This window comes from Podarcis liolepis (genome assembly GCF_965112155.1).
Source record: "Podarcis liolepis genome assembly, chromosome: 5".
In the NCBI taxonomy this organism is placed as follows: domain Eukaryota; kingdom Metazoa; phylum Chordata; class Lepidosauria; order Squamata; family Lacertidae; genus Podarcis; species Podarcis liolepis.
The window spans coordinates 52145611-52170031 of NC_139556.1; the positions used below are offsets into that span (position 1 = coordinate 52145611).

General features: G+C 43.1%; 1 protein-coding gene across 9 annotated transcripts in view; it reads left to right on the plus strand.

Moving 5' to 3' along the window:
- Window positions 1-24421, plus strand: part of LOC310707687 (uncharacterized protein) — a 46922-nt gene that overhangs the window by 19042 nt on the left and 3459 nt on the right. For 2 of the 9 annotated variants that reach the window (XR_014526638.1, XM_083505038.1), the window contains exons 2-3: window positions 20315-20491; window positions 24356-24417. Coding sequence is in view for 1 of the 9 variants with exons in the window: in XM_083505038.1 (XP_083361164.1) it covers window positions 20315-20491; window positions 24356-24417 (239 nt within the window). In the remaining 8 variants the exon portion in view is untranslated. Of the gene's footprint in view, window positions 1-211; window positions 302-2674; window positions 4477-16030; window positions 16472-20314; window positions 20492-24355; window positions 24418-24421 lie in introns of those variants that run through there. The other 7 variants (XR_014526639.1, XR_014526642.1, XR_014526640.1 and 4 more) reach the window with 5 other exon arrangements.

Below are 24421 nucleotides of genomic sequence, written 5' to 3' on the forward strand. Positions count from 1 at the left end.
GCCCTGCATGAACTGAACTAGCACACGATGGAGAAAGTTTTATCATAGTTCCTCACCTTGGTGTGTTAAGTTATTTACATCCAGGAATTATTTTTTATGACGGGGGAGTATTCAAAAACATGGCCTTACATCTGCTGCTTTAAAGTGGTACAGTCAGCAATTCTCCCTGCTCTATTTACATTCTTATTTGCGAGGTTAGGTGTATAGTGTATTACAAAGTGTCTTAATCTTTTTTTCTTTTTGAGGCTTCTGCTCATCTCAAGGTGGCTTACTTAAATTTAAATCACAATAAAGCCTATCGGTAAGATACAAGAAAATACCAGGTTGTACTTAAAAAAAGAAGTACTTTTTAAATAATTACTGATAGAAACGGTAGATGGCAAGCACTATCGTGGAATAGGCATCCTATCTTATGTACAGCATATATTGTCTCAAAAAGTACGGTTTTAGTTTATTCTTTGCTTCCAATTGTCTGTTTTGCTCATATACAAATTAAACTGAGTAGTCAGCTGATAAGACTGCAGCCCTACATCCACTTACCTGGAAACAGGCATACTGTATATGGGATTGTAACTGTAAGGATGGGAGTGACCCTACACCCACTTGCTCAGAAGTTCGCTCCATTGAGATCAATGGGATTTGCTTTTCAATGCACTTGTATAGAGTTGCCCTGTAAGGCAGCAATTCTTTACACATTTAATTCAGAGTGGATGGCATAGAACAAAATGGAACTTATTTGTGAATAGACATAGGTTTGTGCTGTATAAATTATATGATCAATTTTAATTGAGTGAAAACACTAGTTATAATAGTGCTTCAATTTAAAGAAAAGTGTGAGAAAAGGAATATGAACCTGGGATTAATTCATGGTGGAGAGCACTTTTGTCTTTTTTTTTCACCTGCTACCTATCTGCCTATCTTATTTGGAAGCAAAGCTTTCTCTTCTTTTTCTCTTTAAAATGTAGTAGAACAAGCAAGGTAAGGGAAAGGGTTTTGAAGGTGAACTTGTAGGAAACTATATATTTTTTAAAAAAAACAGCAGTGAAGCTTTTCACCCTTAAAGGTCAAATGAAGAATATAGGCAAAAATGGAGCTTTAGGATGTCTTGATATACTTGAAAAAGATTGGTGTAAAATTAGGAGAGAGCTTAATGGTACGCCTGGCTCAAGATGGAGGAGACATTTTCCAACATTTCAAGATGATATTGCTAAGGGATCAACTGGTGCCTTGATCAAGCTGTGAAAAAGTTGCGCCTGCTGGGCTTGGTAGACACAGGAACAGCTTGTCAGTAAAAGAAGAAAGTTAAATATCTTTGGACTGCTTTAGACATTATTTTCACAGCACGATTGCTCAGTGGCGTAGCGTGGGGGGTGCAGGGGGGGCCAGCCGCACCGGGCGCAACATCTGGGGGTTAGGGGGCGCAAATCCACGGGTTAGGGGGTGCAAATCCACGGGTTAGGGGGCGCAAATTACTTGCCTTGCCCCGGGTGCTGACAACCCACGCTACGCCACTGTGATTGCTGTCAGAATGAAGCACCACATGGATCCCTTGTGTGTTGGAAGCAATGGTTTGTATTCAATGTACATCCTACTCAGAGTAGACCCATTCAAGTTAATAGACATAACTAAATGACATTCTTTTCAGTGGGAATAATAATAATAATAATAATAATAATAATAATAATACGCCGCCCATCTGACTGGGCCACTCTGGGCGACTTTCAAAAAATTAAAACATCAAACACAGTAAAACATCAAACATCAGAAACTTCCTTGTACTGTACAGGGCTGCCTTCAGATGTCTAATGAACCAGTCAGCAGAAGTCCTGTACAAGGATTACCTCTTGTACTTTCCCTCTGCTCACCCCAAAAATGGCTCTGGGGAGGGGGTGGTCCAGAGAACCCCTAGAATAGCATGCAGCAGGAGAAGAGGGAGGATTGTTTCATCTGACAAACTGAAATGCTTATGCTTTGCGTAGCGCATCATTGAATTCCTCCCTCTACTTAGACCTTAGCTGAATAGAACCCCATATGTCCCCAGTACTGTGGTTCACACAGTTTCAACTACAGCAGCTAGTCACTCTATTTTCAGAGGAGGTAACTTTCTGGCATGCAAGAAACTGATTAAGCCCTGTGGCGAGTCACTTCACACAATTAACTGCCTGTGTTGAGCAGCATCTGTCTCATGGACGGGGAACCTATGCACTTCCAAATATTGTTTGACTCCAATCCTCATCAACCCCAGACAGCATAGTCCAGTGTGATGGGACCTATAGTATAACAACATTTGAAAGTCCTGTGTACTTCACTTCTTCAGTGGCTACCCAAACCACAAAATGAACTTTTAGACACAAAGAGGAAATATGTGCAAGCAGTGTTATAAAATGTGCTGCTTGTAGAAAGGTAGACTACATTTGAATCAGGAATCTCCTGATTCATGACTCCATATATATCTACAGTTTTAAGTTATGCATATCTTTGTTTTTAGTTCAGCAGGAATAATTATATATAATGAAAAATATACGTAAAGGGTTGCAAATTGGTGGCCAAATAGTTTGGAAAACAGCATAGCTCAGGCTGTTAATGACAATTCTATTGTACAACTCAAAAATAAACAGTAAGATTTTTGTAAACATTTGCCTTGCCCAAAGAATGATTCAGTTTTATCTTGTAGGTTGCAAAAGTACCTCCATGCTACCATCTACATCTGAATCTGAATCAAAGAGTTGTAATCAGGTCATGTTTTTTCCTAATGTACTTTAGAACTCATAATTTACTTTTGCAGTCAGCCAATGTAAGCTTATGTTGTGTAACATCCTGTTTTCAGATAAACAATTAAAGCAGGTCAATGTGTAGATTATTACTAGGATAGTAATGGATTATTTCAAGGGCAATGTTTGATACTCATAGCGCCAAGTTCTAATGCAAACAAGCCCTTAAATCTTAATGTTTGAGAAGATAATGCATATCTCTCAGAAATGCTAAGTATAGTAATATTATTACTGTAACCTTTGCTTCCTTTCATATTCTTTCACATCACCTAGTTTTGTTATATAATTCTTGCAAATGTTATTACTTAAAACTTACGCATTGGGCCTTTTTACCAATCCAGTCTAATAAATAAATGCCATTTCCCCCTTTGTTCACTGGAGCAAATGCCTCTCTTCCCATATTTCTGTTTTGTGGAACTCCTACTCAGATCCAGTGTACCTGCCAAAACAGATTTCTAAACTGAAATAGATTCATAAATATTTGCAGAGTGTGTATATTGCTTTAGGACTAGGCTTATGTACTCAGCCCTCGAATTGTATGAGTGATCCCTGTAGAGGATTTAGAATTATTGCATGCCCTGTGTCTGATAGTTCCAGAATTTATTATATTTCATCTATGAGTTTGGCCTCATCATCAGCCTAACAAAGACCAACATCCTGGGTCAGGATGTCGTTGGCACTCCACACACCAGCATTGGTGACCATGTGCTTGAGTTGGTAGACAATTTTGTCAACCTGGATTCCATCATAATCAGCAGCCTCTCCATTGACATTGAGCTGGACAAACGTATTCGCAAGGTGGCTATGAAAATGGCTCACCTCACCAAAATGCTAACGTCTAATATAAAGATGAAGGTTTACCAGGCTTGTGTGTTGAGCATGCTGCTTTATGGAAGTGAGTCATGGGCAACTTACACATGACAGGAGCGATGCATCAATGCCTTCCATATGTGCTGTGTCAGGAAGTTTTTGGGCATCACATGGCAGGACAGAGTCTCAAGCCCATATTCCCAGCATGTTCGCACTTCTCTCTTAGAGATGTCCATGCTGGCTTAGAAGATGGCAGCATCCCCAAGGACATGCTTTATGGAGGCCTGGTCTCAGGCGCTAGGTCTGTTGGCAGACCAACTCTGTGTTACAAAGATGTCTGCAAACGTAACATGAAGGCTGGCAACGTTAACCCTGCCATATGGGAATCCCTTGCAGACGATTGCAATACCTGGAGACAGACCGTCAGGTTGTGTATCCACAGCAGTGACCAGAGGAGGAATGACTGCTGGAAGGAGCACAGAGAGAAGAGATGCCATGGTGCACTTGTAGTAGTAGGAAAACTGGATGCTGTCATCTGCCCCACCTGCAATAAAGCCTATCTGTCCCATATCAGTCTCTACAGCCACAACAGGTGTTGTAACTTTCCAGTGGTTTGGCTTTACCCCCGAAGGGGCATTGTTCCATTGTCTCCCGAGACAGGCATGTGCCAAGAACAACAACAAGGGGGTCAGAGCTTCCATTCAGACATTATCAGCCATCCTTGAAAACTGCTCAGCCAACCATGGGTAGCTGCTCTAGAAATCTGCAGCTTGCCAATATGTAAGAACAGTAGCATCTGAACAACTGCCCACTGCTGCATAGTGTTATCTTTAGAAGGCCCATGTGTGTCAAAGATATCCTAAACACTTGGCACATTTGAAAAGTATACAGCCAAACACAGAAAGGACCAAAATCTGGATAAAAAAAAAAAGGAAGGGAGTGGCTTTATTAATACATAATGCTAAATAAATAATAATATATAATAATAATTTATTATTTGTACCCCGCCCATCTGGCTGGGCTTCCCCAGCCACTCTGGGCGGCTTCCACAGAAACCAAAAATACAGTTAAATCACACATTAAAAACTTCCTTGGACAGGGCTGCCTTCAGATGTCTTCTGAATGTCAGGTAGTTGTTTATCTGATGGGAGGGCGTTCCACAGGGCGGGTGCCACTACCGAGAAGGCCCTCTGCCTGGTTCCCTGTAGCTTTGCTTCTCGCAATGAGGGAACCGCCAGAAGGCCCTCGGCGCTGGATCTCAGCATCCAGGCAGAACGATGGGGGTGGAGACGCTCCTTCAGGTATACTGGACCGAGGCCATTTAGGGCTTTAAAGGTCAACACCATCACTTTGAATTGTGCTCGGAAACGTACTGGGAGCCAATCTAGGTCTTTCAAGACCAGTGTTATGTGGTCTCGGCGGCTGCCCCCAGTCACCAGTCTAGCTGCCGCATTCTGGTTTAGTTGTAGTTTCCGGGTCACCTTCAAAGGTAGCCCCACGTAGAGCGCATTGCAGTAGTCCAAGCGGGAGATAACTAGAGCATGCACCACTCTGGCGAGACAGTCCACGGGCAGGTAAGGTCTCAGCCTGCGTACCAGGTGGAGTTGTTAGACAGCTGCCCTGGATACAGAATTGACCTGCGCCTCCATGGACAACTGTGAGTCCAAAATGACTCCCAGGCTGCACACCTGGTCCTTCAGGGGCACAGTTACCCCATTCAGGACCAGGCCAGGGAGTTCTCCACACCAGCCCGCCCCCTGTCCCCCAAAAACAGTACTTCTGTCTTGTCAGGATTCAACCTCAGTCCATTAGCCGCCATCCATCCTCCAACCGCCTCCAGGCACTCACACAGGACCTTCACCACCTTCACTGGTTCTGATTTGAAAGAGAGGTAGAGCTGGGTATCATCTGCATACACTTTAGCCTAAGAGTGTATGAGAAAGTGAGAAATGAGTGGTGCACACAGAGAAAAATCAAAGGTGCTTTGTTTCTCTCCTATTTTTGTCCTGCTACTGGAACTTAACCGTGGTTAGGCTTCAAGTTACTTTTGAACCTTTGCTTGTGGCTTGTCTTCCCCAAGGAACAAAACTTGAATGCTGGTCATGGTTTATTTGGATTAAGGCAAACAATGAAGCCAGCTTCAGTGTTCATTGTTCAGTGTTCAGATTAAACAATAAACCAAACCATGACTTAGCTCCTAGTAGCGTGGTAGCAGGAATGGGGGAGAAGCAAAGTGGCTGTGCTTTGCTAACTGTGCACTAGCATGCATTCTCATCCACACTAAGCCATAGTTTGGCTTAGCATTACATGTGAACCAGGTCCCTGTCATCAGTGATGTCTGGATTAGACTGGACAGTTCTAAACTTGGTTTATTGGGAGTTTGTTATGGGCAATTTCAGAAACAGATTAATTCGATGTACTGCAATATCCTGCTACTCCCAGAATCAATGGTGCATTGCCAATGAATTTGATTGGCTGAAACCACAACTTAGTCCTTTGTTAGTAAATTTGTTTGTACTACAACATGCCACTGAATCAACTTGTTCCTTTGGACTGGAAATGAATTACTTTAAATTGCATTTTTTAGCTTCCCAGAAACTGCTGAACTCAGACAATTACAACTGAGCTATATCCACTTTACTATAAGCTAGTGGGTTCCAATTCCTTTAAATCTAAGGGTGCTTCCCACAAGAAGTAAATCTTTTTTTAAAGTCACTAGTCTCTGTGTTAATAACATCCTCACTGATATTGCAAGTGTCCAAAAATTAAGTCTTTTTTCATTTCTTAGTACAGAAGAGTCTCATTCCTTTATGACATGAACAAGGTAGTGATTGGCAACCAACAATTTTCATCTTTAATTTAAATTATTGCTTTCTATTACTCTTCATTTCTGGAAAACTATCATTTGGATTTTTAAAAAAGCTTCCTATATTGCATGCTGTATTAACCATTTTTCATAAGTTTTTTTAAAAGGTATTAGCGATAAAAAGTCATGCTTACATCCCTATTTTTACTTTATTTACTTAAAAGTAAAGCAGAATGTGGGACGCGGGTGGCGCTGTGGGTTAAACCACAGAGCCTAGGGCTTGCCGATCAGAAGGTCGGTGGTTCGAATCCCCGTGACGGAGTGAGCTCCCGTTGCTCGGTCCCTGCTCCTGCCAACCTAGCAGTTTGAAAGTACGTCAAAGTGCAAGTAGATAAATAGGTACTGCTCCGGCGGGAAGGTAAACGGCGTTTCCGTGCACTGCTCTGGTTCGCCAGAAGCAGCTTAGTCCTGCTGGCCACATGACCCGGAAGTGGTACGCCGGCTCCCTCGGCCAATAAAGCGAGATGAGTGCCACAACCTCAGAGTTGGTCACGACTGGACCTAATAGTCAGGGGTCCCTTTACCTTTAAAGCAGAATAATTTCAATAGAAGGAAGATCTAGGTCAGGGATAGCTAACTCAGTGTCCTCCAGATGTTTTGACTACTATCATCTCCAGCCAGAATGGCCAATGGTAAGAGATTATGGGAGTCCAAATTATTTGAAAGACACCATCTTTGCTACCCCTGGTCTTGGTGAATGTGCTGAGTCTCACAACTTCATGACAGAGCAACATGCTCTGTCTCTGCCTTATATCTTCTCTTTGCAAATGAGGCCAAGAAGGCAAATTTGTGAGGAAATTTGTGGGTGAGGGGAGAGCTTTTACTTCTTCCTTTTGGCCATCACTTCCTCCTTCAACTCCCCTTGCAGAAACGTCCCCCAGCCACACATGGAAGGGTTTTAGACCCATGCTTCATTTACTTGTCACAGCACTCTCAGGTGTATTTAGGATCACTGCCTTTTTGGAATTAATCACCATGGAAATTACTGGTACTTATTTCTAAGTAAATTGAAGGGCTCACAGGTAATATTAAACAATGCATAACGTTATTAGGATGAGTCACAGTACTTGTGTATTTCCCCATTCCCTTACCTCCTCTGCTGTGGCCATGAAGAGAGATCAGAAACTTGCAATACCATTTTAGATTAACAACAGTTTAGCATTATGGCTGAGCTCTAAACTATGGTAAAGCTTGTTTCAGCAAACCATAGTTTGTGCATGAACACAGTTTGTCCAAATTCAGATGCTATATAAAACTGTGATTGATTTAAATAGAGATGAAAGCTTCTAAACTCCTAACGTCCATGCTTGGAGAGCAGGCAGTGGAGTGTGTGATCTTAGGGCCCCCTCGCTTCATTTTTGTAGAATTAAATTATGCTTTGCCTAAACTATGGCTTAGCATTACATCTGAACCAGCCTAGTGTATTTACTATCAGAGCACCAGATTGTTTAAAATAGCACAACCAAACAAGGTACAAAATAATGTATTGTTGCAAGTGAATATTTTATTCAGCTTGGCTAAAATGGAAAATTGTATTTATACTTCTAGAAGCTGTGATATGGCTTTGTAATAATTGTGTCAGATTATATGGAAATTTATGTCCATTGCAATTCGAGTGATTGATGTGAAATGTCAGTGAAGAACTTGTCTCATTGTGCTTTTCCATATTAAGAGGCTGTTCAGTGTTTCAAGATTAAGGGAAATGGAATGACTTTGTTAAGTAGTAAACTGATATTTTTTGACATTTAAAAAAATCTATATGGTTTCAAAACATTTAACACTTGAATAACTTGATGAATGTCTCTGAAAATCACTGGGAAATGCACCTACCATTTTAGTTTTGCTTCAGAATGAATTAAGATCCTTAGCATTTTTCTAGGAGGTAAACAACTTTTCAGCAGATGTTTTTTGTTAAGGGAAGCAGCTCTTTGTATTGTGATATCTCAATTTCTGTCTTGCATCCAGGATTTTATATAATTCCATCTGTGGGAAAATACATTGGCTCTCTTCCTCTGTAGGTTATTATAAAAGTGAGGATTTTTGAAAACCCTTGAGTTTTCTGTCTATTGTGTTTGTTCGTAATCACACTAACACCTGTTTTATTACTGTTTGGCAACTGTGCTAAAAATGAATAGACACCCACGAATATAACTACAGTATGTTCACAATAAGCCCCTTGATATTTGACTCATTTTGCCCTGTTGATGCACTGAATAGCTGGGCTGTGCCATAATTGGCCAGGTTAAAAGGTGGCAACCCTACTGTGTATGTGTGTGTGAGAAATGAGTACTGTGTGTGTCTGAAATATTTTGCAGCTTCTCCTTTGTTTAAATTAACAATGTACCTTTCTAATATGTTACCCTATTTTGTTTACCACCTACTACTTTGGGTATCAGCCCTTTTCACACAGCTTGAAGTGAGTGCATGGAAAGAAGGGTGTTGGGATTGCACCTGCCAGCCCCACCCTTAGGTAAAGGTAAAGGGACCCCTGACCATTAGGTCCAGTCGCAGAGGACTCTGGGGTTACGGCGCTCATCTTGCTTTCTTGGCCGAGGGAGCTGGCGTACAGCTTCCGGGTCATGTGATCAGCATGACCAAGCCGCTTCTGGCGAACCAAAGCAGTGCACGGAAACGCCGTTTACCTTCCCGCCAGAGCGGTACCTATTTATCTACTTGCACTTTGATGTGCTTTTGAACTGCTAGGTTGGCAGGAGCAGGGACCGAGCAACGGGAGCTCACCCTGTTGCGGGGATTCGAACTGCCAACCTTCTGATCAGCAAGTCCTAGGCTCTGGTTTAACCCACAGCACCACCCGCGTCCCAGCTCCACCCTTAAGTACCATGTATTTTGTCTGCACCTGAAATCAGTAAGTTCTGTATGTGAGAGAACTCTACTTGTCATTTTTGCAGGGTGCAGTTTTTACCCTGCAGTCTATACTCATTAGGATGAATATGCACAGCAGTGTTGGATCGGCGGGGAAGTGGTTGCAGGGGCGACAAAAGGGGGCACATGCCTTAGGCGGCAGGTTTAGGTGGAGCAGCAAAATAAGAGGCTATTATTTGGATCTGTCCAATAGCCTTCCCTTTTGGGTGTGCCTTTACGCTGCTACGGAGTCCCATTAAATGGGCTTTTGACTATGTACAAGACCACTCCAAGGGTGAGGAAAGAAAAGCAAGCTGCCCGGTGGGTGGCCTGTTCTGAAATATGTTCCCCACTTTAAAACAATAAGGCTGGCCCTTAAAGCCTCCAGGTGGTACATTTGTTGTCCTGCTGTCTGTGAGGTGTGGTGGTTTCCCCAGACTGCCAGATCTGTTGGGGACTTGTGAATAAAGTCTCTGCAATCCCAAGGAGAGATAAGAAACCATTGTAGTCACCAGTGCTGTCTAGATGTCTGATCTCACAGAACCCAAACCAAGCCTTGGCAATATTTAGAACCAGATCCACCAACTGCTCGTTTCCTCCTGCCTCTGAAGGCCTGTGTGGGTCCTGGATGGAAACAGAGAGATGATTGCACAGTGTCTGGAATATCACAGTTCTTCCTCCCCTGTCTCTCCCACCCCCTTGTGTCCACTGAAATGAGCAGTGGTGCTGTCTGGCAGGATTTTGGGGCAGATGTCCCGGGTTCCATTGAACAGGCTGAACAGGACGCCCCTCAACACAGCAGGACTGCCTTACCAATGTTTTAAAGTAAACAAAGGAATATACTGTACATTACCACCTTAAAGATGTCAAGGGTGAAGGAGTAGGCAGATGTATACGGTGGTGTGACCGGGGGTCTCCCAAGAGCAGGAGGCCTGCCTTGCCACATTCTGAAGTGAAATAATACAAATTACTTTCCAAAGAACTCCCACACACCTCACAAAGCTATGAAGTCCAAGTCACCTAAATGCACATTTTTAGGAACGAGGGGCAAAATTCAAAATCCCCATCTAGCATTACATTTAAAATGACACACTGCCAGCTGCTAGTAAACCAAGATACTGAGAATGACAACAATAAGCACAAATTGTGTTTGTGACCTATTTTTGGAAGGGCCCCCCTAGAAATTCCTTGGACAGCACTCCACATATCTTTTGGATTGAATGAGAAGGTCACCAGTGGTGAAATCATACAAATTCAAAACCCCACCTGGGTGAGGATGGCCCAGGAGTGTAAGACTGCCAACCGAAAATAGATCTCACACTCTCCTGCCCTTGTATTTTCTTCTTCCTTCATGTGAATCAACCTTAACCCCCCCCCCCCATATAATCCTGGTCCTTTTTCAGATGAAAATGAGGGCACCACTAGATGCACCACTAGCAGGCAGAGGAATTTTCAATGAGACCACAGTGCACAGGAGCAGAGGTTTAATTATTCCCTCCCCAGCTACAATTCCAACAAAAATCACAGCTCTTTTCTAGGGCCGATGACAGAGGAAGGGGGATCATCACTGGGAAATGGTTAAATTTCCCCAGCACACTGCAGACCAGATGAAATCAGCGCACTCTGTACCTGCAATCTAACAAAGCAAAAGAAAACGCCTTGCTGTGCTTCCTGGTGATGCTTTTAGCATTTCATCTTGGTGGTTTCTGGACTAGCCATCAAACCAATTCAATTCATATTTAGAATCTGGAATATAGTTATCATAAGGCTTTGGTATGTACATACGGCGTCAACATGGCTTCAGCATTCTGTTGGTGGGACTGCCCCAAACATAACTCAAGAACAACGTTTTAATGCCTTTTGGTTTCAATACTAATTTCTGTTTTATTTTGAACAAGAAACAAATATTCTGAGATAGCAATGAATGCAATGTGACACTTCTTTGGGGGGTTTTTGCTGAATATCCTGAAATATGTGTCTGACTATTGTAATTTCCTTTTGCTGAATTGAACTATTGATACTGGAAGCATGACCTCTTTTGTGACAGTAGATCTTGACTGAAGAATGCTCCATTACCTCATTTGCACAGCATGGGAAGAAGAAAAATTGGACTATTCATTGGCAGTCATGGTGAATGAGAACAGGAACTAAATACATCTGGGCATTGAATGTAGCTGAAATGTATGGTTTATGGGTTCAGACCAGGTCAACTCCCAAAAAGAGCAATATTTTCTCTGGAGAAGACAGGCATCCCAATCCACAAATGGTGTAAGCTTTCAATGCAAGGGGACTGTAGGGCAGGGAGCCAAGAGGAAAGTGAAGCTATTGAAGAGGACTGGGTGAGGAGCCATGGGTGACAAAAGATGATTCAGTGCTACTGGATTCTGGCCTAACCAGTTTGTGAATTGCAATCTAATAGAGAGGTTTCCCTGAGCCAGGCTACAAAAAATATATATTGGGGGTTCATTAAAACCTGACTCAAAGGAGAGCTGATCTTTATAAGTCCCAGCTGGATCAAAACTTGAGCCAGAGAAGAATGGTTGACTTTCTCAACCCACCAGTTTCCCCCTGTGGTACGTAATGGAGCAGTACTGCTTTCCAGCTCTTTAGCTACATGCAGGTAGAATGAGCCTCGTGCTACCTCTGAGAAATGGATCATTTTTTCAAGCCCTCAGTTTGACGAGGAAAAATCACCAGAGCTCTTCCATATCTTTTTCAGAAGAATTTGTGTAAATTCTGACTCAAGAGCTTTGGAAAGCACACCCATCTTTAAAGTCTTCTCCTCATGCTTTAATTCAATTTGACATTTGAATCCCTTCTAGAAATGTGTCCAGAAGGCAAGCCTTTCAAATCTGTTCAGCACAAGGGTCTTAAAAAAATCATTTGTAAGTTCATACATTACTATAGTTCTTTTCAAATAGTAAAAAAAGAAGGCTCATCACCATATCACATGTTTAATATCATGTTAGTTAGAATTGTTATAAAATTAGATATTCAATTATAACATAGAGAAAAAAGCATTAGGTTGGATATGACCATCGTATTTTTTTTTAATCCAAAAATGAATGAACAGGATTATTTCTTTATGCATTTATCACTTTGTGGGCTATAATGACCTCCAGGTCCAGCTATTAGTGACTACCAGTGGTGGGGTAGTGGTGCTTTCCTGGCCTCCCATTGTTGGCATTGCTGCGGCTAATAACAGGACCTCAATCTTTGATTCTTAAATGCACGCGTGGGTGACTGTGTCTTCATGTCTGAATTTCAGTGGTTTCTTTCAAATACAGGTCTCTGTTGGCACACATCATCACGCTCTATGCATAGGTGAAGCATCAGTTTTGAGAAAAACATCACAGATAAAAACAAACAAGTATTATTTATCAGAATAAGCACTCTCACTATGGCTATTTGAGTCCATTTGATTGTCTGTTCTGCTTACTTATGTGAGACACACAGAAATAAATCTTGTTTTATCTCACTGGAAATACTTTGTTTTGGTAGGGAGGAGGAATAGGAAAAGGAAACAAAATTGTAATGAACAACAAATGCTGTTTTCTTGTCCAATCATAACACATTCTCATTCAGATTTCTGTTCATAAAAATTTCCTGTGTGTGACCTTCTCTTTAAATACAGTAATGTAGAAGATGGCATATATGCGATTAAAGTTTAAAATGTATATGTATTTATATTGGCTTTTGCCATACATCTGTATGAATGATTTTCTTTATCTGATAATAGCTACATTACCCATCTAATTACATCTCCCTCTCCCTCTTGTTTTTGATAAAAGAAGGCTGTTCTTAGACATTTCCATAACTGGATATTTAAAATTGAGGTTAGTGTTGTTTTTCATTGATATTGTCAAGTCGTTCTGGGTATTACAAAGAATAAAAGGAATGGTGTCCTTTTATTAAAGAACAAAGGCACCTTCACGTAACACCCACAAACCTGATCTCCACTATTATTCCACAATGGCATACGTGAGCTGGCATTCTGTGGAAATTACTTCACCCTATAAAAGGAAAGCCATCTTGGATTTTGGGATGGTGAAGAGACAAATAGTATGTTTGACAGTCAATTCTTATGTAGTGGGAAATCTTGGTACAGAGGTCCTCCAGGCCACCAGCAGCACCTACGCGTTGGAAGCTGCGTAAGCAATGCCACCCCGCCTGCACTCTTCTGCTGGCTGCTACTGATTTACTGTAATCCATAGGAAGTGCAGTCAGGGAAGAAGGTATTCCCAGGACCACTGCTTGAGTAGCACATTTAATCTCCATGGCTGCAGCTCAATGGAGACAACAAATTGTGTGCGCCTGTCCATCATTACAATTTCTTCTTCTTCACAGAACTCCTTAGACTACGTTGCAGATCAGGAGGACTGTGACGAAAATGGACTCTGTTTATTTGGATTCAGCTTTGATAGGAACTGTTGTTTATTATATGGGAATGCATCTCCTACTTGGCTGTTGGGGAATTATAGGTTTAATGGGCAATACCTGACCTACCCTGAGGCTCAGTTCAGAAGGCAGTAGAACTTCATGGTGGATGTGAGAGATGGCACCTCTCTTGTCTGAGGGTGGTAAAATTTAAAGGCTCCTAGGCTTCCTGTCATCTGTAACCACCAATTCTTTTCCTAGAATACTCTTTGAGAAATCCTGCTTTAGTTACTGATCCATAATGGAACCTTTCCTCTTATCTGATAACTGCAAAGTTTATTCAGGAGTCTGTGGCGAGGGATTTTATCGAAAGGTTTTTGAAAGTCTAAGTACACAATGTAGACTGGATTAGAGCTATCATATGCTTGTTGATGCTCTGCAAAGAATTCTAAAAGGTTATTGAGGTAGGACTTACCCTTGTAGAAGCCAAGCTGGTTCTGTTTTACTTTTTTCAAAAAAAGAAAATACAACAGATATAAAGCTGTAAAGTAAATCAACGAATACTCCTCCTAAACAATTCAGTCACAACTGGAAAAGTAAACAAACAGAAACATAGGTAAAGTAGAATCCGAACATGCACTGAACTAACACATGAATGAATAAATGAAAGATCCATCTCATTTAAAGCACTTCCAATGAACATTTAAAGCACATGACATATCCCAAAGAATCCTGGGTATGAGACGTGCTGCCTTGCCCCCATGACAGTGAGTGCCCGGGGCTTGCTGACATCACCAAGGTGTGTGCGCATGCTGACATGACGTTGGCACACCTTGCAGCGTGCTGACATCACGCATGCAGTGGGAATGTGCGCACGCCGCCAAATAAAACCTTTGAGGTCCTGGCCCCTTCATAAAAAAAATTGTGGATGCCCAGACACCCAGGGCCCTGCATAGTTGGCGCCTTTGCTGGGAATTGTAGTTTTCTCCTGACAGAGCTGCAGTCTCCAGCATCCTTCACAAACTACAGTCCCCATGGTTCTTTGGGGGACGTCATGTGCTTTAAATGTGATTTGGACATGCGTTAAATGTGTGGTGTAGACCTGCCGTTAATCATAATTAAAAATTGGATTAACCATAAATCTTACAGTAAAGCAGGCATGGGGAATCCCTGGCCCACAGACCCAATTAGGCCTTGTCGGGGCCCAGTTGTGGCCTGCAAGGCCATTTCCCCAAGGCTACACCCACCTTCTCCACACCTCGCAGCATATAGTCTCTTGAATCCTTCATCCTGCCATTTCTTCCTATCTTTCAGAGTAATCAGGGCTTGTTCTTCATTATGCCTGACAATTCCATCTTTAACAATGCTTTCCACAAGTTTCCCAAGAACAGATGTTAACCTAACAGCCATGTAATTTCCCAGATCCTCCCAGGATCCCTTTTTGAGAAAAACTGTGTTGCATTGGCCACATTCCTGTCCTCAGGAATGGTTGATTGAGTAGTTATTAGTAGCTCCACAGGACTTGAAATACTGGATAATATTGCGTGTGTGATCCCGTTTCCTCAAACACATATGCAACAGAAAGGAAACAGATGTCATCCGTTTACAAATGCCAAATTGTGCAACACCACATGTATCCATAATGCAAGAGGTTTTGAAATAGCATGAATACACTGCTAAAGCAAGCTGATCATATGAAAACCCAAGTTTTAAACTCTATAACGGGATTGGCCAACCTTTTTCCCTGACGGGGAATCTATATTGGTGCCTATATTGGCTGGAGCCAGAGCCTAAGTCGAAAGTGTTCTGGATTGCTACTTTTGTGGTGGAATTACACTGAAAGGAGAGCACCATAATTTTGTTGTTGAGAAATGACAAAAATTGTGAGAGGGACAAAACTCTTGTACATAAAAAGTCCTGGAAAATGCTATAATACAAGAAAGCTTCCGCCTCCTCATGGACCATCTAGCCTAAGGGATCACTGCAACTCATGAGGCTGCCTCCATGTAAGGCATCTTCACAAAGATTAAAGCAGCTCGCTGAGTCACTTGAGAATGCAAACATTAAACTTACATTGTCCAGAAATGCTCATGTAAATTTAAAAATGTCCCCCACATTCTGTCAAACAATAACAATCAGATGATAACATAAATAACAAAAGAAAATCTTCATATATGAAACCATGTACAGTCCCACATCACCACTGGCGGCTGTGGGATATTCCCTTCTACATAATGAGGACTTCCTCACTCAAGTAGGTAGATAAGTTGAATTTTTGTAGAAACGTACGACTCTGTCTTTTTAAAAATGGTTTTTGTTATTCTTTTGGGTGGACATATTTCAGTCAACCAGATGTCAGTGCAAAAGAGGTTCTCTTCGAATTTAAAGAATCTGAGCCCAGAAATTTCTAAGTACCAGAATGGAACTTCTGCATAACAATCCGCTCCGGGTCATCGCCCCCCCCCCCCGACTACTTTCTTCATTTCAGTAGTATAAATTTGGGGTAGGGTGGGATTGGGGTAGTTGTTGGGATTGTTTAAAAAAACGGAGACTCGGAAATCCTTGGTGATCTACTTCTAATCACCCCAAGATCTACCAGTAGATACTGATCTACCTTCTGGCCACCCTTGCATCAAGAGGGCAAATTATAACAATACTGAACACATTTCATTAGTAATATGTCATACCTCTAGCAGTCCCCGAAGCTGAGCTCCTTCCTGAAGTGCAGATTTATTGCTATGAGCTTTTTAAGGGCCTGGCCCAAGGAGTATTTTCCCACACACGTTACATAGCAAAATAAATTATGAAATTTCTTGAAATTTCATTCTGAGAAATTAAATACCGTATTGGCCCGAATATAAGCCACACTTTTTTTTCCAAATTCAGGCCGTGGAAAGTTAAAGTGCGGCTTATATTTGTGACCTTACCATGCCCGCCCGCCCCCCCAGGAAGCAGCCCGGGAGCACAGGGCAATGGTGTGCAGCCTGCCAGGCACTCCCAAGCCTCCCCTGGCGCCAGCTTGGGGAGGTAGTGCCGGGAGTGCCATAGTGCTGGGAGGTGGGCTGCACCCGCAAATAAGCCTTGCTTTTTAAAGACGTGGCTTATTTGCAGGTGTGTTTCATATTTGGGGCAATACGGTAGATTCAGAAAATGTGTCAGATCTCATCTGTGGTTGATTTCTTTAGCACTGTCTTTATGCAGCAATATAAATGTTACATGAACAGAACACAATCATTCGTACAGGATATGTCATCTGTCTCCAAACTTGGCAACCCTCAAATAAAAAATATGGAGTGTTATGGTGAGATTAACAATGATGATGATACAAATATTGTTCTTGCCCTATTATATGTCACTAGAGTTGTGCAGTTTTCAAAAGGCAGTTGTTGACAGTTAGTTTGCATATATAAATACAATTGTATGGAACCCTTGACTTATATAAATAGCAGAGATAATTGCACTGTTCGGTGGAGAGACTAACAGAAGGGGAACTGGGATACTTTGTTAGCAAACTTGATTATTTACTCTGGTGTTATGTCTACAGTTTACCCTGGAAGGTCCAAAACTTCAACCAGTATAAACATTGTACACAGCACTTGCATGAATTTTAAGAGCTAAGTTTGGTTGCTTTACCCCTCCAGCCTCACTTTGTTCAAACCTCTGCCGTTGTTTAATACTGCCACTTTCCTGTGCCCTCCATCCCCTCTCCCACCCGGACTTCATGCAAATCCAGGATTGTGATGCAGCAGCACAAATCCTCCAAAAGCAGCTGTGCAAAGACAGCCTTACAAGTTTATGTATATAGGTGTGTGTGTGTGTGTGTGTGTGTGTGTGTGTGTGTGTGTGTATCCTAGATCCCTAAGTTACTTAGCACCAAACACAGCAATTATATCAGTAATGAATTTGTCCATCCATGTCAAATAATAAATACGTTTTAGTGATATAGGTATGTATGTATCAGGCTCAGAGTACCTATTTAGCATTCAACAGACTGACTTGCCTTCCAAGGTTTTGGCACGCTTTTCCCTTTCAAATTAATTTGTGTGTTAATCCCTTGCAAGAAATCAATTTGAGTCCAAAAGCTCATTAGTTTGAATATATATTTTTAATTAAAGTATGGTTAGCTTTGCTTTTTTAACTCCACCAATTTTCCCCCCAAACTGAGCAAGCATCTGGGCAGTAGAATAACAATGGGTTTGGGTTTGTTGTTCTTTGCTGCCACTCCCTTTTCTTCCAGTCGCCTCTCTTGTTTCTTAGGGGCAGTCTGAGATCGGAAGTGTTATCTCTAAGTGGGTGTGCTTGAATAATCCACATTCGGCTCCAGAATATGGCATGGATCTTGGATGACTGTATAGAAGGAAATCACAGAAGGAAAGTGTCCCATCCTTCCATCCCACTGCAATCACTGGCACTCCCTGAAAAGCCTCTCCAGAGGGCGATGGAGACTCCCCTGAAAAATATGGAGTGGGAGAAAGGAGCTAATAGGGGAGGGGGAATCAACCAAAATCAGGCAGAGATTCTCCTAATTTTGGCTGATTCTCCTCTCCCACTGTACTCCCGACCCATTATTATTCAGATGGGCCGCAATCCTCTGGAGAGGCTTTTTGGGGACTCAGGCAGGTGCCTTTTGTTCACTTATCTTAGAATCGGAGCCTATGAGAGCAATCTTGTGCACACTTATGTGCAAGCAAATTCCACTGAACACAGTGGGACATAAAAAGGTAAAGGTAAAGGACTCCTGACAGTTAAGTCCAGTCGTGAATGACTCTGGGGTTACAGCGCTCATTTTGCTTTACTGTTGAGGGAGCCAACGTTTGTCTGCAGACAGTTTTTCCAGGTCAAGTGGCCAGCATGACTAAGCCGCTTCTGGCGAAACCAGAGCAGCACACAGGAATGCTGTTTACCTTCCCACCAGAGCGGTACCTATTTATCTACTTGCACTTTGATGTGCTTTCAAACTGCTAGATTGGCAGGAGCAGGAACCGAGCAACAGGAGCTCACCCCGTCACGGGGATTCGAACGGCCAACCTTCCGATCGGCAAGCTCAAGGCTCAGTGGTTTGCACCACAGCGCCACCCGCATCCCTATATAGTGGGACATACTTCTGAGTAAATATGCATAGGATGCTGCAGCATAGCAACCAGTTGTGCTTTGATGGAACCTGAACAATTCACATTTTTGGAAGAACCCAGTGAACTGCGGTTGGTGGAAACTTAGTTGAACAAACCTTGCAAGAGGATAGAAGTGGAGTAGGTTTCTTTGAAGACAAGGGATTCAAAGAGCAAATTGATGAGTGAAGCAACCCAGGATGTTTTAGTAAAACTGGGGAGACTTGCTTGCAAGCAGTAGCTTGGAAGGAACAGAAGGGAAGAACTGAATTCCTCCTATTAAGTTATTTCCAGTTATCCTTTCAAGTGTCTCTTGCTGTGAGTCATCCTCGATTTTGCAAAAGTCCTGGCTTCTTTTCATGTGTTAAGAATGAGATTGTCAAGGAGTTAAGAGGAGGACATGAGGCTTTGGAAAGAGAAACAGCTTTTTAAAAAACGAAAACAGTTCGAGATTTCTTGTAAAAGGATATTGAAAATGTGTGTGGCCAGCCCAAATGGTCTTTTTTTGCTATTCCTTCCCACTTACATATAATGCCACATTGCCCAAAAAGTTTTTCTTTTAAAACAGAAGCAGATTCGGGAAGTGGGGGAGCATCTGGCAAGTAGCATTTAACTATAAGAAAATAAAAAAGTTCATCTGGATCCAAAGGCCGCCTGGTCCAACATTCTGTTCTCACAGTAGCCAACCAGATACCTATAGGAAGTCTAACAAAGGACCTTAGTTACCACAGCATTGTTCCCAGTTATGATTCTGAGAAACTGGAATTCAGAGGTATACAGTGGTACCTCTGGTTAAGACCTTAATTCTTTCCGGAGGTCCGTTCTTAACCTGAAACTGTTATTAACCTGAGGTACCAGTTTAGCTAATGGGGCCTCCCGCTGTCACCACGCGATTTCTGTTCTCATCCTGAAGCAAAGTTCTTAACCTGAGGTACTGTTTCTGGGTTAGCGGAGTCTGTAACCTGAAGCGTCTGTAACCTGAAGTGTCTGTAACCCGAGGTACCACTATACTGTCTCCTGCAGTAGAACATAGCCGTTGTAGCTGCTATTCACTGATAGCCTTCTCCTCCATGAATTTGTCTAATCCCTTTTTAAAGCCATCCAAACTGATGACCCTCACTGCATCTTGTGGGAGCAAATTATGTAGTTTAACTATGTGCTCTGTGAAGAAGCACTTTCCTTTCTCTGTCTTGAACCTTCCAACATTCATCGTCAGTTGATGGCCCCAGGTTCCAGTATTATGAGAGAGGGAGAAAAAGCTGTTTCTATCCTCTTTCTGCACACATGCATTTTGGACCTCTTGCAGGAGAAAAGCAGCTAATTTGGAGTAGAAAAAATGACCAGTAGAGAGAGATAAGCGCTGTGCTTTCCCTTGAAAGAGGTTCCTGTTTTTCTGCTTCATTCACTGGGTGTTTCTTTACAATTTTGGTGGGTGCGGGGTTGCGCTCACCATATAATTTCAAAGTAGACAACATGTGTGAGTGTGTTGCTCTCTGTGTCTGTTTCTTTCCATTCACCAGTTCTCCAGTGCTCTGCAGCTTCTCTGGCTGTGTTTCCTGGGCTTGTTTGTTCATATAACTCCAACTACCTGCATGACACTTCCAAAAGTATTAGAGGAGAAGTCCCTGCACTGAGGAACATCCAATTGATAATTCATCACGGGGGAAACAACAGAGAAATCAGGAAAATGGAAGCAGGTAATCTGGCCTACATTTTATAGAGTCTGCAGACTTCTGAAAATGGCAAACATATGTTTTTCCTTGTGTCAGCTTGAGATTTGGAGTCCAGTTATTCTGAGTGCTTCCAAATGGGACCTTAATGTGCAAACGAATCACTGAGGTATCATAAAATAGTCATTGACAATAAGGTTTTATTTTGTACTAATAATATTTTAAGATGTATTGGATTGCTCCCCAATAGGGTAAATTCTGATTAAATGCAGGGGAAGGATACTAGGTGACATTTAAATGCCAACAATGTTGTTTTGGCCATGCAAGAAACTTGCATGCATGAGGCACACCGATCCCACATTAAGCACCAGTTTGGAATTACCTTCAGTCTCTGTTCTGTTTTCTTTCTGTCATATTCTCTATTTCTTTGAGTATTAGATTATTTTCTGAAAAACGAGAGTTGTTATTCGCTTGGATCAATAAGAAAAAAGAAATTAAAGGAAGCCTGTATTTGTTGAAGCTGAATTCAAATACTGAGAGTTGTATTTTATAGAAAATAAATCTTTTGTGTTCAATTTGAAATTTCCTTTCTCTTTTTTTAAAAAAGTCATTGCTCTAGAACAATATTTTGTCAGTAATCAAGTCAGAATAATATATCAATTATTTTAATACTTTGATCACAAGCCACAAAGCAGAGATTTGGAGTTATTGACTGTTTTGCTTACTTTGGTGTTTCAAAAACTATCTCTAAAGGAGGAGCAGGATTTAATTCTCTGCCAATTGAATCCCGGCCTCCTGGAACCTGGTCAGCACGGCACGGAGGCGCTCGAACAGCTGCTGGTGTGAGTCTGCAGACACCAAGACGTCATCAAAATATGGTACCACGCCCGGAAGCCCTTGCAGGAGACGCTCCATAAGGCTTTGGAAGATGCCAGGAGCCACACTCACCCCGAACTGCAACCGGCGGCAACGGAATGCCCCCCGGTGGGTGACGATCGTCTGGGCTTCAGCAGTGGCATCATCGACTGGCAGTTGTTGATAGGCTTGGGCAAGGTCCAGCTTAGCGAAGACCTTACCCTCACCCAGGGAATGCAGCAGGTGTTGGACAACAGGAACCGGATAAGCGTGCTGCTGAAGTGCCTTGTTGATCGTGCACTTGTAGTCAGCGCAGATTCTCACCGACCCATCTGGCTTGACAGGCGTGACGATGGGGGTTTCCCACTTTGCGTGGTCAACCGGCTCCAAAACTCCTTGGGCGATCAGTTTGTCCAGTTGTTCGTCCACCTTAGCCTTGAGAGCAAAGGGAACCCGGCGTGGCTTTAGCTTGATGGGGGCGACTTGTGGATCAAGGCTAAAGGAGATGGGCGTACCTGTATATTGGCCCAAGGTGCCGTCAAAAACCTCGGCAAAGTCTTTGACCAGACCCTCAGTCTCTGCGTTAGAGATGCAGTTGATGCCGGTGACTTCCAGGCCGAGGGCATCAAACCAGTCTAGCCCTAGGAGGCTTGGCCGCTGACCTTCGACCACCACCAACCGGAGCAGGCCCGAAAAATCCTTGAAGGCGATCCGGAACTGGCCAACGCCTACCACGGGAATGTCGTTTCCCTGGTAGTCTCTCAGGTGTACGCGGTGAGAGTCGAGTTGCCTTTTGGACACTCTGGGTACCAGTCTTTTGATGGTGCTCCATGACACGATGGACAGGGCAGACCCGGTGTCGATCTCCATGTCACATGGAGCTCCTTCAATGAGCACCGTGACGTTCAGCTTGCGTCGCGTAGGCGAGTCGGTTTGGCCATTCGTGGTTCCAGACGGGCAGCAGCAGTTGGTGAGAGCGAAACAACTTTCCTTGGCAGACTGGAGTGAAGACTTGGACTTGCGAGTCGATGAAGGGGGGGTGTCAGACGGAGCCGATCGGCAGACCTTAGCGATGTGGCCCCTTCTGGAACACTTCCTACAGATGGCGTCTCTGAATCGACACTTGGCACGGGAATGGTTGCCTCCGCAGCCAGCACATTCCGGTTGGCCCTTGGACTTCTGTTGGAACTTCCTGCGCTCCCGCTTTGTCTGGTGCACGTCATCGTCTTCACTGGAGGATGCCTCCTCACTGCTGGCCTCTTCATGATGCACCGGAACTGGCTCCCTAGCAAGACGCGGGCTGCTGGACTTGCGGATCTCCTGGGCGGAGCGTTCAGCAGCTTCTGAGGCCACAGCCTCCTCAATGGCTTTCTGTAGCGTGAGGTCTGGCTTGGCTAGGAGGCGCCGTTGCAGATGGATGTCCCGGACCCCGCAGACGATTCGACCCATCAGGGCATCGTCTAAGTCTCGGAACTCACAGTGCATTGCAGCCTGTCGCAGGGCGGTGGTGTAGTTGTTGATTGACTCCCCCTCTGCCTGGTTCCGGTGGTAGAACGCATGGCGGGCAGCAATCTTGGATGGCTTTGGTGCGTAGTGGTTGCGGAGCTTCTCTTGGATCGTGTCCCATGGTGTTGCCTGGACAGCTTCAGGCGCAACCAACGCTCGGGCCGTCTCAAACACCTCAGGCCCACAGAGGCTGAGGAATAGGCCCCGCTTCCGCTCCTGTGATACTTCTGTCAGCTCGTTGGCTTGGAGGTAGCAGTCGAACCGAGCGAGGTAGGAGTCCCATGATTCAGAGGCTGGCGCAAACGGCGGTAGAGGCACAAGTGAAGCCATGATTCCGATGCCGGCGTGAAGGGCGATGGATGGAACACAGTGCTCTAGCCAGAACAGTCAGCTCTGAATTGGTTCTGCCCAGTGATTTCACTCAGTGATTTCGCTCTGTGATTCAGCTCAGTGATTCAGCTCAGTTCAGAGGCTGGCCGCATCTGGCTGTGCTCTGATGTCCATCCATCCCACCTTCGTCGCCAGTGTTAAGTCGTGGGTTGACATAGCAGCCGGCACAGCGATTTCTTCAAGTAGCTCTTTATTATGGTAAGCTGGAATAGAACTGACTGCGAACAGCTCAGCCGGCCTGTATTTATAGGCAGCCGGCTGTCAACATTGTAACCACAACAGCCCAGAGTTCCCGCCTAAAATAACAGACGCGGACCTGAGTGAAAACTATCTACAGACCTGAGTGAAAACTATATACAGTATCCCCCTGTTGGCCCAGGGTGAAACTACACTACATAACAATCAGCGTCTGCATTCAGATGGCTAACAGGTTTGTTTGGGCCTTTCATAGTATAAAAATGGATGTGCTGCATGCTGAATTTTGATTATGAAAACATTTTGACAGATGTTTCCAGACAGACATGAAAGAATTAGACCCTTTTATCACTGCAAAAAAATAACAACAAAACCCTGAGGTGGTTTCAGTTTACATGCTCAAGATTCTTTTATCAAATCTATTACCCATTTTCTTTCCTGGGTGTGCAAAATTTGCTCATGATGATCACCAGCTGAAATGAATTCTTAAGTATTAGTGTGTATAGTTGAGAATTTAAGTGCCGTATTGTCCAGTGGTTAGAGTTCTGAGAATAAAATGGGGTGATAGCTTGCTTCTTAAAAAGGCTTTTACAGTATATTATTACACTGTAAGGAAAGTATAGTATTTTCAGTCACAAACCTACAGTTCCAAGTGCTGCACACACTGTTTAAATCACATGGGAGTCAATGGGATTTAAGCCTCATAACTATGTTCAAGATTACTCCCTAACATAATATATGCCTCATAAATTAGACTATCAGTACATACTCTTTCTTGGAAGTAAGTGCCACAGAGCTCAATGGGGCTTGCTCCCAGGTAGATAGCACAGAATTGCTGTCTTAATTAGCTTTCCTTTTTGACCCATAAAAAAATCAGAATAAGGGTGATTTAAAAAGGACATTGACTTGTCAGGAGTCACCACATTTTCAACTTTTATTTAATAGATCTTGTCTACATTGAAGTGAGCTATTACAGCTGCCCGAAAAGAAAGCACTGTTTGATGTCTGTAA